This window comes from Anser cygnoides, chromosome 5 (genome assembly GCF_040182565.1).
Source record: "Anser cygnoides isolate HZ-2024a breed goose chromosome 5, Taihu_goose_T2T_genome, whole genome shotgun sequence".
In the NCBI taxonomy this organism is placed as follows: domain Eukaryota; kingdom Metazoa; phylum Chordata; class Aves; order Anseriformes; family Anatidae; genus Anser; species Anser cygnoides.
The window spans coordinates 39,051,885-39,070,209 of record NC_089877.1 but is presented as its reverse complement, the minus strand read 5'-3'; the positions used below and the strand labels follow the sequence as shown (position 1 = coordinate 39,070,209).

The 18,325-nt window shown below is 44.9% G+C and overlaps 1 protein-coding gene across 7 annotated transcripts in view; it reads left to right on the top strand.

Annotated features, from left to right (window-relative positions):
• Positions 1 to 18,325, top strand: part of BRSK2 (BR serine/threonine kinase 2) — a 308,810-nt gene that overhangs the window by 139,317 nt on the left and 151,168 nt on the right. For all 7 annotated transcript variants that reach the window (XM_066997946.1, XM_066997944.1, XM_048066549.2 and 4 more), the window contains exon 4: positions 11,117 to 11,211. In XM_066997946.1, coding sequence (XP_066854047.1) covers positions 11,117 to 11,211 — 95 coding nt within the window. The remainder of the gene's footprint in view (positions 1 to 11,116; positions 11,212 to 18,325) is intronic.

Sequence of the window (18,325 nt, the reverse complement as noted above, 5' to 3'; positions counted from 1 at the left end):
TCCGGCCCGGAATCTGCTCCGGCAGGGGTCTTCCGCAGGCCGCAGTCTCCGTCGGTGCAGGTCCACCTGCTCCACCGTGGTCTCCTCCACAGGCTGCAGGGTGGAACCTGCTCCACCGTGGTACTCCATGGGATGCAGAGGGACAGCCTGCTTCACCATGGTCCTCACCACAGGCCGCAGGGGACTTCTGCTCTGTCGCCTGGAGCACCTCTCCCCCTCCTTCTTCACTGACCTTGGCGCCTGCAAGGCTGTTCCTCACTCCTCTCACTCTCCCAGCTGCTGTGTGGCACAGTGTTTTTTTCCCTGTCTTAAATATGCTCTCACAGAGGCGCAAACAACATCACTTATTGGCTCAGCTCTGGTCAGCAGTGGGGCCCTTACCAAACATGGGGCAGCTTCTAGATCCTTCTCACAGAAGCCACCCCTATGGGCCCCTGCTACCAAAACCTTGCCACGTAAACCCACTACAATAGTCTACCTCAAAAGGACATGTTGTGGACCCGTGGTGGGTCTCAGGAAGCAGATCCTCTGTTTATGGCTGTGCAGTTACACCATTTTGTGACGTTATGCAAGTCACTCCAGCTTGCAGTGCTTCCCATCCTGTGCTTTTCTGTCCAGCTGAACCACGGGCAGTGTTTTGCAGCTGAGTTACCAGCATCAGACTTCCCAGCTCTGTTTGGAGACTGATGCTTTCCTTCATTTGTCCTTTGCTAGAGTTCTCAATTCTCTTTTAAGTTTTTTTCAATCCTTTCCATGTTATGTTTCTTTTTTAATTATTCCCATAATAAGATTTGGACTACAACCTCTAGCCTTTAGTATCTAGAGCACAGAGGGTCACAGAGAAATAATGTTCCTGCTGGATGCCTGCCCTGCCAGATGAATGCTGTACAACCGATGATGATTCCCTTGCTCACGGAGAGACTCTCACATCACCTACCCTATGCAACTTGCCGTAGCCTTGAGGTGTAAGTGGCCTGACCTGCAGTACAAGTGAGGAATAGCATGGCACTTCCTACTCATTTAGGAGGCTCATAACATAAAGCCAAAGTGTGTAATGTTCCTAAGCGCCAGACAATATTTTCTGTTTTCTTTGCAGGCAGGATCCCTTAAGGCCAGTGTTTTTGCAGAAAGTGATCCATGATTTGTCTAATGCCATTATTGCCGGTAGTGTACACTATTGTCTCGGTGTGTTTATCCCCTGTGTACGTCGGGACACTGAACAGGCACAGCAATCTCAATTATTTGTGAGCCGCCTCCTCTTCTGAGCGTGAGTGGCTCTGAGTCAACAGCGAGCTCCTCTGCGGCTCTTGCTTGAGCCTGAGCTGTGCTGTGCAGCCTTCTCGGAGGGGCTGGCAGGGCTGCGGCTCGTCTCTGGCAGTAGGATTTGGAGGATCCCGAGGAAGTCGGTGGCCTCACAGCAGTGTGCTTGTGGGGAGAACCAGATCGTCATCTGGGAATGTCATTCCTGAGGGTTGGGTTTTTTTAACTTTCCCTAGACTTCGTAGCTTGTATGGAGAAGATGCTTACTGGTCTTTTGCTTGTTTCTATCTACTTATCTAGGCTTACAGCTTGCCCTTCTGCTTAAGCTGATTTTTTGGATTGAATCTTCTTGAGTCTTCTGACACCTCGTGCTAACTCTGTGGGGCCATGAAATAGAAACAGAATAGTAAGCAATCAGGGAAAAACCCTGGGGATGAGATTCTCTGTTGACATCTAGATCAGCTCATTCACTGTTTATCCATCTTAATTGTAGCTTTGGCCTTGAACTAGCATTTGTGGGGAGTGAAATTTCGGGATGGTTTGCTGATACCAAGAAATTACCAGTCTGAGTAAAGGCAGAACCCATTCCTGTGTCGGGAAGTGGAGCAGTAACAGGCCCTGTAGATTTGAGAACAACAATCCCTGCAGGTTTGTTTTGCCTTAGTGGTCGTAGTATAACATGGTAACAGTTGAAAACATCTGGCATAGCTGTGAGCTCTTCTACAGCCAGATCTTTCAGCTTTCCTCATTCTCTGCAGCAGCACCATTAGAGGAAGCAAGGTCTGCATAGCTGTAGTTTGCTGATGAACAAACTCATCTGCAAATTGCTTAAACAGGTGAGTCTGTACAGATTTCGTTGTTCACCATCCCCTTCAGTGAATTCTTCCAGAAGAGAGAAACTCACGGTGGGATCTCCCACCAACCCAGGTAGGGGTTGTTGCATAGAAATCCTGGAACAGGAGCATGACACAAAGATGTGTTTTGGCAGCTCAGGTCTCATGCCACTGTCCTCTTATAATCGACGGCTCCTGCCTGAGTTGGAAATTGCACTGTATTTCAGGACATACTTAGCCATAGCTGCTCTGGTATGAATATCCAAGTGATGAAGCTGTGTATCAGAAGGTGGGTTGGGGTGTGCATGTTTGTGTTTATCCAGCCACCTTTCTTTTGAAAGGAAATTAAATTCACTTTATTTTCTTTCTTCTTTGTGGAGGCACAGCTGAGCTTTCTCTCTAGGTATTACATTGTTTCTCATAAACCTTACCTTAAATTAATGAGGAGCTTGGGCCTTTTCTGTGCAGGTGTATTGAATATGACCCCCCACTTTCCTCTCTTGGTAAGGAACGCAGTGAACTGGTTGTAGTGAAGTTTGTACTACATGAGCAGGCAGCTCCTGTTCTTCTCGGTGTAGAAGTCGATAAATGCTTTCAGCTCCATGCTGTGACCTGAGCCATTAGTCTCACATTAAAGAAAATACTTTTGAAAATTGGGGGTTTTATATGCTTGTTTCTGTTCATTAAAATGATAATAGTCTAATTATTCTGACCTTTAATTCCGTTTGCTTTGACTTTCCTTTTCTTAAGCCAGAGATCAGTTTTCAAGTGGTCTTTCTTCCCATTGTCCTAAGCCAGAGGCTTGGGGTTTCTTTCTCATATTCAGTATAATTAAAAAAATGTTATATGCTAGATTTCTTATACTTTGTACAGAGGAACATCTTAGGAAGTGGGAAAAGCGGTCCATCACAATTGTCATGAGCTCTCTGCTCTCACAGTGTTATACAGCGTGATGCACGCACTCCACTACGGAGGGCAGAAAGCTCTTAAATCATTTGCTGAAACTGGGACTGCATAGGCCCACGTGTAGGGCTGTAGGAGTCACTTTAAAAATCAGAATCTTACGAAGGGTATTTCTTCCACACCCTCTTGGAAGGTCTCAGTATCATTTTGAAAAAGACTGAGGCCTTTTTCTGTATCTGGGAGCCACACACAGAGCAGGGAAGATGAGATGTCCCCACTGTGCTCTTACCCAAATCTGGGCCTGACTCACCTCTTGTACGTGATAATGGGGTAGTTAGTGTGTGGTGGGAGAACCCCCCTGAAAATAAATGAAATTACATCAGTGTAAAAGTCTCACTGGCTCAAAGTCTTCCCAAGATAATGAAGTCCTTTCCAGCTCCTTTGGAGGCTGTTGGCTGAGTAAGGAAGAAAGTCCCAAATCAGAGAGGGAAATCCAAGGGAGCTCCACTTGGAAATCCAAGATCAGCCCCTACTTCTGCTGGGTGCAGAGCAAGTTGTCGTTGGGAAAAATTGTCACTGTAAAACCATCTGGAGGGTGCAAGAGCTGCCCGGTCTAGTTCTACCCTGGCTGCATACGAGCCCTATCCGACTGCCCTCAAGAAGCCCTTTGGGAATTTGGGTAAGCGGGAGGTGCTGCGTGCACACAGGACCTGCGTTGGGCACTGTGTTCATGGCGTGGGTGCAGGCAGAGCTAAGCCCCGTCACTTCTTGAGGCACTGGTGAAGCGCAGCACACCGACAGTCAGCGCACAGCCCCGTAGGAACCCGTCAGGGGGTGATAAGGGATGTCAGAGGGCAGGGTAAGCTGCAGCAGTAGATGAAGTGTTTTGCGGTGAGCCTCATCTTGTGAAGAGCACAACCTCTGTCTTCTGTAGAAAGGCTTTCCTTGCTAGCCCCTCTTTTTAGTGAAGTTCTTAATATACACAGAGCCTGGCTGAAACAGGCCCGGCTGCTGGGAGGGTCGGGAGGCCGTCAGGAGGAGGCAAGCGGAGGTAGGATGGAAGGGTGGTGAGGAGAAGGAGATGGGAGAAATGAGCGTGGAAAATGGGATTAACATGAGCTAAAAGCACACGTGAGGAACTGTTTTTCCCCTCTTTCTCCTCCTGTCTTTCCTTCCTCACCTCCTCTTGCCCTTCTTGCAGTGTTCCCTCATTATTAGTGCATCAGTCCTGCTCAGTGGATCACTGGATACCGTGGCTCATTATCCAGACGTTACCTAATTCTAGTGACATGTTTCCTAAAGGATATATTAGGCAGGATAGACAGAGCTCTTCTGGCTTCCTGCTGTACCTGAAAATGGCCAGTTTTGGTCTTCTCCTGACAAATGAGTAACGAGGTCTGAAGGGGGGCGTGCAGCTCCGCGTTCCTCAAGGAGGGCTTTGCAAGGAGACGTGCAGCTCTGGCTGCTGGGTCTGCAGCCTCAGGGATGGAAAAAAATTTTTTATATATATATATATAATATTAATATATATATTATAAATATTTAAAATATTATATATAATATTAATATTATAATATATAATATATATAATATATATAATATATATAATATATATAATATATATATATATATATTTCCTTTTCTTTCTTTTTCATTTGAAAGCCAGGAAGCCACTCATGTGTGTCCCTGTCAGCAGGGGTGGGGGTGCCACCCCAAGGCTTTCACACGCCCAGGAAGGTGAGGTCCGTACCTCGTTGGTGGCAGCAAAGCTTAGTATCTTGGTTGGGTTTGTATGGGAACAAAGCCTTGAGCTGAAACAGAAGCTCAGCCCACTGGACATCACAAGCTGCTGAGAGCTCCCAGAGGACTTCAGGAGTTTGTTGGGGTTTGGCTGATGAGTAGCAGCATTTTACAAAAGCAGCATGGCTGTGTCCACCAAGCTTTGTATCCTGCTCCCCTGGGGGGCCTCTTCAGTCACGTGGGTGTGTGTGGCAAGATGGGAAAGGCGGCATGTCAGAGGGACTCAACAGCCACGTTCTTCACTATATTCAGCAGGCACAAAGAATTTCTGAGAAGTATTGATTTATGAAATATTGTAAGAAAGAGACCAAGATAAAAATCAATAGAGGTGATGTTGGTTCTGTGTGTTTTGATCCTGCTGAGCTCGGAGGATGATCCTACCATAATCTCTGAGGCATACAGTGTAAAACCAGCTCCCGGTGAGCTGCTGTTTATCTATGTATGTGTCTCTTGTTCTCTAGTATCAGGCATGTGGATCCAGTCACATCTGAGCTGATGCGTTGCTCTTGCCCATCTCCGAGTGTAGGCGCGTGTCCCTTGGGCTGCCTGGGCCACACACGTTTGGCAGTGCTTGCAGCTTAGGAGAATAAACCTGGGCTGTAGCAATTCAGTGCACAGCTTCCCTGGGCTCCGAGCTGAGGCGTGTGAATCCCAGCACTGATGAACATCTCCTTCCACGCTCCTGCTGAGCGTTTGAACTCTGGCTTTAGTCCTACTGTAATTACAGTTTATTCAATTTAGAAATGGTTATTGCATGAGCCCTCAGAACAGCCTTTTAGCACTAGAATCTCTCCGTAGAACAGCTCATGGTCAAATTATTTCATTACCAGTGTGGGTAGCTCCATCCTCATCCTTTTAGATTTGTAGACAACCCTGCACCTCCTTTCCCCACACGCAATTATAAATTGATACTGTGTAATTTGTGTGTCACTTGATATAAGACTGTTTATTTTAAAGTCAGTAATTAGAGATAACAATTGCTATAGAAAAATAAACATCTGCTCAACGAGAAGACTTGAGTAATTAAGGGCAATTATTGGTTTCCATAAGTAGGATGCTCGGTAACAAAGTTCTTTCCAGTGCAGCCAAGACGAGCATAAGATGCATGTTTTAGGAAACCAGAAAAACAGTGTGCTAGAAAACTTGGGACGTAAAATGGAAACTATTACTAAGAAATAATCTAGAGCTTTCTTTCCAGATTATATTTAAGATGCAATTTTCCTGGGTGTAATATGTAAAACTTGCATAGCATTTTAAACCCCATCCCCTCATTTCCAGCATTCTTTGTAAGGATTAATCATTTAATCCGTCTACAGTTCTTGCAAGGCAAGTAAGTGTCATTATCCTTATTTTACGGCTATGGAAATCGTGTTGCTGTGGGCCACATTTTAATCCGTCTTCCACTGTTGTAGATCTAAAGCAACTTCAGTGTAGTCAGCAGAGTTAGGCACTGTAACTGAACTGATTTAACCCTACTTGAAACTAGAGTATTTGAGAAGACAGCTGTTGAGAATAAGGAGCAAGAATATTACTTTAATATTACTATGCTTTACTTGAGTTATTTTAATGCTTTTATTTGCTTTAAGGATTGATTCTCTAAACTGGCATCCTTGAAGGTCTGCAGATCTTGCAAATATCAGTGCGTGTAGTTTTCAGGTATCTCATACCTGTAAATAATTCTAAGATTTATAACAGCAGCCTCCAATTTGTGGGGATAAATCACATTACTTGTGTTAAAAATCGTATGTACAAATCTCATATGCAGCAACTGTGTATGCATACTGAGCTGTTTAAAAAACAGTGTTCTTGGGTTTGTTCAGCCTAAGATTTTTGTTCCTCTTTTAATTCAAATAGTTTGTTACCACACTAGTCTGAGCCCTAATGTAAACCACAAATGCTTGTGTCCTGCAGTGCCTAGATTAATATTTGTTGGGTATTCAGTGACTTGAATTAATTGGCAATTAGCTAGCTCACGTTAGGAGTAATGCTTCTCTCTGGACATTCCATTCATTGCTCATCCAGCCAAAAGAGATACTACCGGCCAGACCGGGGCTTTCCGCTTTGCTTTTTTCAAGGAGAAGTTTTTTGACACTGTGCTTTGTCATAAAACGAACAAGCGACAGGAGACATGCAGAGGATCTTCTGAAATCAGGGACTGGTTTCGCTATGGCAGAAATTTACCGGTACTTCCAGATAGGGCTTTGGGTTTGTTTAATTTCAAATGAAAATGAAAGGCCTCCATTTGCCAATGGAAAAATCACATTTATTAAACATAGCAAATGTAAGTAATAGTTTATTCCACTTGTTGAAGTAACTACAGGCCTTATGGTTAAAAAAGTGTTACTTTTGTTTAACATTTCTAAAAGATTGTGGGAGCATTATTTGTTAACACGGAGCATACCACAAGCTTTCCTGTGCTCTTCTTCCTTGTAAGCCATCTTTCCCTTATGCCATCTGGAGTTCCTGTTGCTCGTTGGTTAAAACCTGTGACTTTTAATTATAAATGAAAGGCCAGTGTTAGCGTATGCATCCCCTTGCTTTTCAGTGTGTTCATTTTTCCTTCTTGACTCCCCAGCCTGAAATTACGGAGCTGTTTGGGTGCAGTTCAGTGGCTAAGATCAAAAGCAGCCCAGTGTTCGCAGCTGGTAAGAAGTGGCAGCCCGTTTGAGAGCCCCAGGGTGTCAGTGCCCAGAGCTGCCTGTGGATGCAGAGCTGCAGTACACCAGGAGGAGCGAGTGCCTGGCAGCTACATGGGGCGCTGGGGAAACATCCGTCTGCAAGCGCTCCATTCCCCCAGTTTCTCAGATTTCCTGCCAGGACAGACCAGAGTTGGCTTTTACAGTTGTGAAGATTACTCGCCTGCATTTGAGGGTTAATCGCGTCTGAAGCAGACAAGTTCAAACTCTGTTTGTTGCCTTGGTAGCCTTGCCTTGAGCCAAGCCAAGGCGAAATGCCCTCTTAGCGGCAGCCTTGGTTCTTCTCCTTTGGGGACCACACAGGAACTTCTGCCGGGCCAAACATACAGATAAGCTGTAAAAGTAAGCACCTAACATATTGACACACTGGTGCTGGGGGTTCACTGTAGACCTGAGGTGCTCATTAGCAGCAGCGTATGCAGCCAAAGGTGAACTGGAAGACCACCAGCCCCTACCAGAGCCCTACAAACAGCACCTTAGCCACTTGTTTCTGAGCATGTGTTCTGCTATTTCCATTTCAGTAATAGCTCAGCAGTTTACTCACGTGGTTGCTTCTTATTCTCTCTAAGGATCTGTCATTGTACTGATATATAATACGTTGTGAATGTTTTATGTTCTGTATGCCAGTAAAGAGCCATGCTGACCATCAGGAGCTCACAGGAGTCAGATGCCTGTAAGCCATCTCTGAGTTGTAACTCCGTAGGCTGGAATTGCCGGGACCAAAGCTGAAGTCCAGAATACAAGTCCTTCGTTGCCCCAGCTCGCTTAGGATTTTCTCCTAGTAGTAGTAGGACATTCTCCTATAGTTGGTCTACTGTCAGGGTTTTATTTTGGTAGGGTGGCATGCAGATGTCAAAGGCAGGGAAGGTGGGGAGGCACAGCAGAGCAACAGGTTTTATTTTTATCCGAAAATTGCATTCACTGAATTTACTGCTGTGAAAAGTGCTGTCTTGGGCTGTTCAGAAGGTTGTCTCAGAGTTATCTCCACAAAACAGATAATGGTGACAGTATATTTTTTCTCACTTTTTAATGTATGTATTAAGAAAAGAGGAAAAATGCATTAGATCTGACAGGCGTTTTCTCATTTTGTTCTCTGGTACACTGGTGTAAATCAGAAATGACTTCCTGAGGTTGGTGGAATTAATTCAATCTAAAATCATTGTGATAGTATCAGTGTAATTTTTTGAGGTGTGTAAGGCCTTCTGATTGTTGATTTATGTCATTATCAGAGTAAACAGAACAGTTTAATCTTAATTTCTCAGTTTCTGTGGTAGGTGAGTAGCTGAAGGGATGCTGTGAAGATCACCTGTGCGATATGATGGTGTCCCAGGAGTTGGTGGTGTCTTTGGCTTCAGTGACTCAATGGCAGGATGCTGCAGCGAGGACGAAGGAAAAAGTAGTTTACATATCAGCCAGGTGCAGTGGGACAGATGTCTTGACTTGGGAGGAACAACATTTAAAATCAAGTCTTGAAATGTGAGGTTCCGTTTTCTTTGGGGGAAGAGAAAGTAGCTGTTCGCCACCTTTATTGAACTCTTAAAATAATGAGTCTGCTGCATGTTACAGTGCAGCACCATGTCACATATCCTGGGAGTCTGCATATAAATGACTGAGCTAGAACTCCTGCAAAGATTTGGCAATGTAAGGGGAGGGAGTTCAGAGTGATGCAAAGAGCGTGATGCAGAGCTGTGATTTGTGTTGGAAGAAAGCAGTAGGCACGGGTTGAGGCCGTGCGCGTACAACAAAGACGTGCCAGGCAGGCACTGTCCAAACACAGAGCAAAGCCAAAGAGAAGCAGAAGTGAGGCTGCAGAGGCTGGGAATGGTGAACACAGAGCCCATGGTGCTACAGGTAATAAAATAAATGTACTGAGTGGACAAAATTCAGGCGTAAGAGTGAGGATTTGCTGGACATCACGGCGTCTTCCCCCAGCTGTGCTCCCCTGCTGCTCGAGGCAGAGGACAGCCCATTGCCACGCGCAGTTTCAGATGGAGCTGTCAGCGCGCTGCGTTCTTAATTTTTGTGACTCGGTTGTGTCATGGCTGAAAGTGAGGGTGTCAGCACTTAACCAGATGAGACTGAAGGATTACGTGACTGGAAATATCCAGAAAACTTGAGCGCACCGTAAAAGAGAGATGACTGGAAGTGAGTTGGGAGGTTATTTCTTGGCATAATAACCCGTGCTTAATTGTTCAGCATCTGTCATTAACTGTGCAGCAAAAAGATGAACAAATATCTGTAGGAGATTGCTAGAGCCCCTGATGAAACTCTAGTTCACCTCTCTGGGGACAGCTTGAAGTAAGGCAGTGATCTTTGTGTTTCATCCCTTGAAGATAAAGCGTGAAGTCCTGTGGTCGTCATTTCTCTGGCCTGCAGATCTGTTGTGCTCACTTTGCAGATAAAGCAACACTTCTGGCTTTGGCGTTTGGGACAGGGAATGAGGTCAGGATCTTAAAAGGCACCCAACGCAGGAGCTGCAGGCTGAGCTGGACTTTTTCTTACTGCAAGTATCACTGCTCATAAATGCTCTGCGAAGCCCTGCAGGTCTTAGTGCCACCAGGGAGGTGCCATTTCTTCCTCAGGTTATAACTGAGTTAAGCCAAATGCCAGCTTGGCACATTGCGTGTGGAGTGGGACGGAGTCCAGCCTGTTAGGTGGTGTGCTGCGTGCGCACATTTGACGGGAGTAAAAGCTGAAGCAAACAGATCTCACTTGAATAGGCCAGCAAAGTAAAATTTTTCGGGGCAGAAATTTTGTTAATGGAGATAGAGTTGAGAGCTCGGGAGACTATGTTTAACTCACTCATGGGAGATCTCTTGATGTACTTTAATGCGAGTCAGCAGATTCAGATCAAAATTCTGCAGACGGTAATACTTTATGTTACTTACCTCTTTCTTTTAATTCTTGGAGTTTTATTCCACATTTCTGACAGCTCAGACATCCTGATCCTAATGGGAACACTGGTATCCTTTTGCAAATATAACCATTTAGCTGCACTCCTGTGTGAGGATGTAGATATTAACAAGGATATAGTAAATAGTAACAAATAAGAACAACTTAGTATTGTATCAGCACATACTGATGTTCCTCCATTCCTGTGTGGCGTTCATCACGGTGTTAACCTTATACAGCAGGATAAGTTTAAAATAGGAGGAGAAAACTCGATTAAGTACCTGATTAAGTTTTTATTACGAACCTGAAAGCTTTGAAAGGGGCTGGAAGAAATGTAGTGACCATGTCTACGCTGCAGCCATTTGACCATCCAGTCTGGTGGATTTCTGAGCTTTCAGTGATGTCAGGTGTTGGCAGAAGCCCCCAGCCTAGTGCAGTTAAATTGGCAGAAGTTTACTTCTTACCGGTAGAACAGCATTTCAGCAACAATACAGCTTTGATGGGAGAAATTGCAGCGGTGTTAAGGATGCTGGCAGCTTCACTGCCAAGTGGTCGCAGTGTGGGCTGCACGGTCTTCATTACTCACAAGATTTCATCTGGCAGGAGGAGGGGCTAATGGAAATTTGTTGGCATATAAATAGCCAACTGCTGGGTAATGTACAGATAGCAAAAATCTCAACAGTCGATAGCTTTAACCAATTGTTTTTTTCTGTTTTGCTGTTTCTCCTGCAGGGCTTGTGAAGTTGGGGGTTCACTGTGTCACATGTCAGAAGGTCGCGATAAAAATTGTCAACAGAGAGAAGCTCAGCGAGTCGGTGCTAATGAAGGTAATTTTCTAATGGGAGATTAAAAAAAAATAAGTTCTTGGCGCTGTCTTCTGTTCCATGCAAAATTAATATCTTTAATTACGTTTAACAAACATCCCTGTCAGTACTAGGATTATGCAGAGCATAATAACAATAATTCAGTTATGGGGGAGGCGAGGGCAGCTGAAATTAAACGGGAGCACTCCTGTGCTTTGAGAACAAAATTAATGGTCAGCTGCAGAGTTGTTACTTCTCTGCTGGGGCAGCTGTGTGTTGGGCATCGTGAGTTTCACCACTGGAACAGGGCAGAGTGGTTGCAGTATGTTGCAGACAGAGGGGTTCACATGTCAGTGGGAAGAGATTTCAGTGAGGTTGGTAAATCTCTTGTTTGTATACTCCTACTGCTCGCTCTTCTGCGTGGGTTCGTTATGATCTGATGTGCTGGGGTCCACAATTGTTTTTAAGCTGGTGTAATTCTGTTAACAATCCACAGAGCTGTGGCATTGGAAGCGATCAAAGAGTCTGTCCCAATGACAGTAGTGTTCAGAAGAGCTTAATTCATTTTTTACCTAGTCTTGTGATATACATTTCCTTACACAAATGTCATTGACTGATCTTGGAAACCTAAAAATAATAATAATAATAATAAAAACCTACTTGCATAAAAGTTTATTCATGTGATTTGGTGACACGAGGGGCTAAATTCAGCTTGTGGGGTTGAGCAGAACTGCACTGCAATCAACAGAATTCCATTAAGCTGTCACCTCCAAAAACAACTAATGGATCTGCAGGCATCATTGAGGTAACTTCCCTGTGAGCACATGTAGCATATATCTTTACGCTGCCATTTCTTGTATGTACGTGTCTCTGCCAGCTGTTTTCAAGCGCAAGTAAGTATGGCGACCTTAAGAAGCAAAAAGAAAAAGGAGATTAAAGGAAGATGCAAACAGTGAATGCTAGGTGTACAATGTAAGTTTATTTGTTCAAAGAATGATTCTGAAAGTTGATACTCAATTGTAATGTGCCTCAGACTTATCCTTGTGGAATTTCATTGAAGTATTCCATCTCCTGCAGCACTGTGGATTCAAACAGTGTTATAGTAGAGACCAGAAATTAGAAAGTGAAGTAGATAAGAAAACTGCAACCTTAAAGGGAGATTCACCAGATGAGTGGAACACAATGAAAATGAAAGAAGTGTGTAAATGGTAACATCTGAATGAGACTCTAAAAACTTTGAATATTTTCCAGAGCAACACAGTAGGAATATTTTTTAAAAACATGAGCATTATGTTAGCTGAGAGACACTCTGGCTGGTATCTATCAAAGACTTTATTTACCTCATTGATTTTCAGAGTAGGAGGCAAATCACGGAGCATAGCAAAGTGAGCTCTGCTTTCGTTTTGTTGCATTACCTCAGTTGTAGTATGAAATCTGAGTAATGAGGTGATGGCTAGGCCCTTGTTTGCACACCCGCATGCTGAAGAGTGCCATGTTTTCTGTAAGCCTGTACAACATCCTTCTCAGGAGGAAACCATGTGTTGTATCGTGATCCTCATTTTCAGACCATTCACGGTGAGATTTTCTCTTTCAAGGATTCTGTTCTCCATATTAAGGAGGCTGGAACAGCAGATGGGGTTGCAGTGGTTAGCCCAGATCTTGCAGAAACTCGGTAACCAGATGTCTTTTCAGGAACGCCCTGTGTCTGATGGTCAGAGACAGGGCTCGAGACTTCTAAGTGAATTTGGAATTGAACTGTACTGTTAGCCAGCTTAATCCAGCCTGGCTGCTGGGGAAAAATGCTTCAGCTTTCGGCAGTCCCAGCGTGACCATTGCCAGGCAGAGGTGACAGCCTGCTGCAAGGAGTCAGCAGCCGCAGGGGAGCAGCCTCCAGGGAAGCAAAGCTGTGGTGGTGTGGTGGCATTCCTGCTTCACAAATCTTCCCGCTCGCTTATCAGCTCCAGTGACTCTTTGCCAGTGGGCTGTGCAGAACAGGCTCTGGAGCTGCGTCAAGACCACAGCTACTCTTCCAAGCCAGGCCCAGATTGATGGGTTTTGCTTTAATCCATCCTTGGACAGAAAAACTGGATCTGACAAATCCGCGCACCTGCCGCATGGAGCTGTAAAACCACAGTGCTGTGGCCATTTATCCTAGAGCATAAGGAAGAAGTCTGCTCAGAGTCCTTTCAACATCTAAAATGACAGGCACGAGCACATGCAGCAGGCTGCTTTCTCCTGCCATCGTTATGCTATTTTGACTTGCTACTTACAGCCTTCATTTCTCCAGCGTTTTTGCAGCGAGCATTTCTTTTATTCTGTGCAGTCAGGGAACTGTCCCTTCTTTCTGCAGCTGCTCTTCATCTGAGCTGTGCAAAATTGAGAGGCATTTGGTAAAGTGCTTTCTAATCATAACGTAGTAGTATCAATATTTCTGGAGAGAAGAATTTGGAGTTGAAGCAGCTGGTCTCAATTAACGGAACTGCTGCTATGGAGATGATACACGGGTGGGCACGCTGCAGCGCAGGCTGCACTAAATGCATCATCCAAGCTCCCGCTGCCCTGTCGGAGGATGGGGCTGCTCGGCGTGCCTGTGAGCTTTCCACTTTGTGGCGCCCTGCCTTGCTAACCGCAGGCTGGGGAGCTGTGTTCCCTCGCCAGCCCCAGATGGAGCCTGCTTGGGAGCGCTGTTTGGGGGCAAAGCTACAAATTTCACAGCTGAGAACAGAAGTCCTGGTTTTGTTCTCGCTCCTGCTTTCACGCAGCTGGTAAATGCTTTGGCTGGGTGTCTTCGGTGGCGTGTTCTTCGTCCCGCTGGGCTGGAGGCCTGCCTCCCAAGGGACCTTCAGCTCACTCCAGCATGAACCCGGAGAAGGGCCTCAGAAGTGAGTGGATTAGAGGGAGTGCGTCGAGATTGAGTAGGGTTCATTAATTTCACTGAATTACTTCTGGATCACTGCTCGAGGAGAGAAGGAAATTAGGCCCAGAATACGTGAGCTAAATGTGGCCGTAAAGCAGTAAGTGTTCCTGAACATGCAGCCTCGCTGTTGATGGTTGCATTTGCAGTACCAGCGCGAGCGTTTGGAGTTTATAACTTCAGAATTTAAGACTTAAAGCAAATCTTTCCTCTGGTGTGGCTAAAGCTTGCTTGGAAATGTGGAGGAGTCTCGTAAGATGTCCTCGGAGGAGTGCTTTCCTCTTTACCACCTCACCAATCCCTCACCAGAATAAGCGAAAAGAAACGCCTCCTCTTTTGGTGATCTGCCTGACGAAATACTCTTCGGAAAGGCAATGGTAGCGGAAGCAATGGGAGCATAAAGGGTGAAGAGTGAGAAGGGGACAGCTGGCCTTAGCCTAATTATTTGCACACGCAGACATCCTGAGAAAGACGCAGATGTCCCAGGCTTGATGACTGGAGCCCGGAGCTCCATATGTGTGCTTTGTGTGTGTGTGCCTTTTGTTCATTCTCACTGAATCCTCCGCTCTGGCCTTGAAGCGAGGCAGGTATTTCCAGGCTGGGGGATGGAAAGCGACCCGCTCCCTTCCGCGCCTCTCCTGTGGGGCTGGTTTGAATGATGGATGGTGGGTTCGGGGGGTGTTGTACTGCCCTGTGCTGCCAACGAGCTCTGCTTCCAAAAATCCTAAGTTGTTAGGCAGGAAGGATCATGCAGCCATCAGCATCAGAGACCCCTTATTGCCTGGAGTAGTTGAATGGAGGGACAGGTAGCAGGATGGCTTGTCAGCTTCTTGGAGCAGTCAGGATAACTTAGGAGAGCCCTCGTGTAAATAGGTATGGCTGTGCACAGTCTTTTTGTCATCTTGTGCTTCTTCAAGAGCTTCTATTTCTATAGCTGGTTGTTTCTTCACTAGCTCATCTGACTTTCTTTCCTTCCTTCTCCATTTTCTTTCAGTTATTTTTGCCTCCTTTTTAGCCCCTTTCATTATTCTATTCTCTCACGTTCAGTGATTTTTTTTTTTACTTTCTCTTTTCTCCTTTTGCTGTGGGAAGCCGTGCATTAGCTGCCACTGTTTTGTTACTAAAACTGCTAAAATGCAACCTGGTCGAGGTGTCCATTCTTCAAGGAAAATGTTTTAAAATAGGGCACAGTTCAGGAAAGATGTGAGGGAATAAGTAAACAATCAGAGCTCATGCTTTATGAGACACTCAGAGGATTCAATCTACCTAGTTAATCAATGAGAAGGTTAAGAGAGAACTTAACCACAGTCTGTAAATACTGATAAGGATGATAGGCATTTGATAATAGAAGATACTGCAGTCCTTGGGGCAGAAAGCTTATTGGAAACTAATAGTTGGAAGCTGTAGGTAGACAGATTAAAAGTAGAAATGCTCAGCCTACTTGAGCACTGGATGAAATTTATGTTATAAATGCACACACTCACCCTTGCTTTGATTCATCTTCAACCTGGAGAATTACCCCACGTTTGTCTGCTTTCAGCACTGGAAGAGAAGAGATGAGGAGCATGTGCGTGTCTGCGTGCGTGTTTGACTCTGTGTAGGTGGTGACCAAGCTGCAGGAATGACTGACACTCATCAAGGAACACAAGCACACAAATGCAGCCTCCCCCTGCCTCTCTGGCCCTGGTTCGTATGCCAGTAACAACCCATTTAGCACAGCACAGCTTCACGTGTGAGAGTCTGTCTTCTAGTTCAAAGAGACAAAAAAGCACCTTGCGATCTGAAAACCACAGGCAAATAAAAGGGGCCTCTTTTCCCTGGCTCCCTTCTGCTATAGGGAGTTTGGGACTAGGGATCTGTTACTGAATGTATAATGCAGGGTGTTTTGTTTTAAACTGGAGCTGGTGGGGAGCACTGAAAGCCTGTTCACTTGTCATCTGTTTGAGCAGTTAAAGAAGTTGAATAATTGTATTTTCCTTCAGAGGAGAATCATTCTCCGCCTCCACTTTCCACCACACCCACAAGGAGCACAGTTTGAGGTATTCGTAAGGAAGGAAGTTAAACAGGAATCACGAGCACATGATGTACCTGTCACAGGAACAAACCTGTCAAGTGTGCACAGTGCCTTTTGCTTTCTAAAGTTAGTGTGATCAATTGAGGCATTTGAGCGAGCTATAAAAATAATTGGTCCTATTTTTTTCACCCTACTTTTAATTCCACAGACTTTTATTGTGACTGTCTGGCTTAAATCTCTTTTACCAGACAAATTCTATCCACAGCCCCGTGCGTGCAAACACACAGACACAGGCAGTCTAACATCCTCATGCGCTGCCTTGGTCGTGCAGCAATAAATGTCCTTCCTAAGCCCCAGCTAGAGCTAGCTGAAACCAAGGAATACTTTTGCCATTGATTTTAGTTGATCATAACCATCATGCATGGGTAGAAAAATAATGACTCTCAGAGGTGAGATGTGCTTGGCCATCCAGTCCTTATCCACCTGTGAAGCTGCTGTCAGTAATCAGCCTCTAAAAACCCTTTGTGTTCAACTCTCTCTTTAACTGTTACCACTGTAATTGCACTGTGTTTGTATATGTATATGTGTCATACCAGGATAGGTTCGGGTTTTTAGAAACTGCTATATCCTGTTTTCACGACTCTGTCATGCCAGTGTTTGCTCAGTGTCACTGCAAAAGTTTGTCAACAGTTTAGGAGGAGGAAGATGCTGGCATCTCAGTGCTGCAGCACAGCATGCGCTTATTTCAGTGAGGACCAAGGGTAACTCAGTACGTGTGGTTTAGGTTGGTCTATGTTTTCTTTTCTGCCTTAAACTGTTTTTCTGGGGTGCAGATGGAAAGACTCCATTTCACATTGGCTTTTATTTCACATTCCAGAATCTTGTCTGGAAACCTTTCAATTATTTTTTCTTTTCTCCTGGAAAGAACCAGAATTACATCAGAAGAGCTCCAGCAGTAATGGGACATCAATCCTCAAGTAGATTGACTGAGACCCGAATTGGCTCAGATGTTTGACTCTGCATCTGTCATCTAGAATAATAAGCACCATAAACATCAATACACTGATCCATCGCACTTACGGGATATAGTCCATCCCTGTTTATAGCAGGCAAGCCATCTCAGCAAAGACTTAGTTCAAAGTTTATCTTAAGATTTTGCTGATACAACTGTGTGGTGCCTTATGGCATCAGGATTTCTTAGCTCCGTATAGCTGTTAAGAGTTTCCCAACCCAAATAAAATGTGTCATCTATGGGATATTTCAACTAGCACAGCTGTGAGCTAAGGCCTGGCATTGCACTGTCAGTTAGGGGATGTGGACTCTTTTTGTTTGTTCTCCATTTTTATATCCAACATTAAAGTTCTGCTGGTCATTTGTTAAGTGTAAACTGGACCTGTCATGGTCTATCCCTGCAGTTTGTGCTATTTAAATAGTTGGCATGAATTTTGGAAAACTCTGCAAAGGCTCAATCCCGGCACAATTAACTGTTAGTTCCAGAGCTGTCAGCTGGAGCTGGACACAATATGCCATGGGTTTGCTTTGCTGCTCTTAGAGCCTGCTAACCTCTCTAGTGGTAAGTTTTTAAGTATTTCATCATTTTCTCTCTTACCAACTGCTGTCTTTGAAGTCACTGTTTTGCATCTATGGTGTGCATGCATTTAATATGCAGGTTTGTTCATGAAGAACACTCCCACAGCAATAAACCCTTGTTTGTATTCCGCTGCTGTCCTCCCATGGATACACGTGCTTCGTATAGAGAGGAGCTGCCCGACGTTTAGTTCAAAGTGGTGTTTCTTCTCCAACTCCAAGAAAATCGTCCAGGTGCATTAATGCTAGGAGAGCTCACGCCTGTGCTCCAGTGGTCCAGCTGCCACGCAGTGCCAGAATTGCAGTCATGGTGTGGTCGATTCTTCACAATCGCAGCCTTGTCAGAACATTTGGTGCTCTTGAGCTGTACGGTGTAATATACCATGGTGTGCTCTGAGCTGCACAAGGAGGCAGCACCAATGGCTTTGTGCTGTGAGAGTGATAATAGAGATTTTACCTTAATTCTTTACAAACGATAGGGAAGGAAAGAGTGGGTTTAATCTTGAACTTCTGCATCTGTTCCGGTCTCTCAGCATGTAATGATTGCTCAGTAACATCTCTGTTACGTTATCATGCATTGCCTCTGGTAGAAATAGGGACTTTTGAAAGTGGCAAGAAATTCT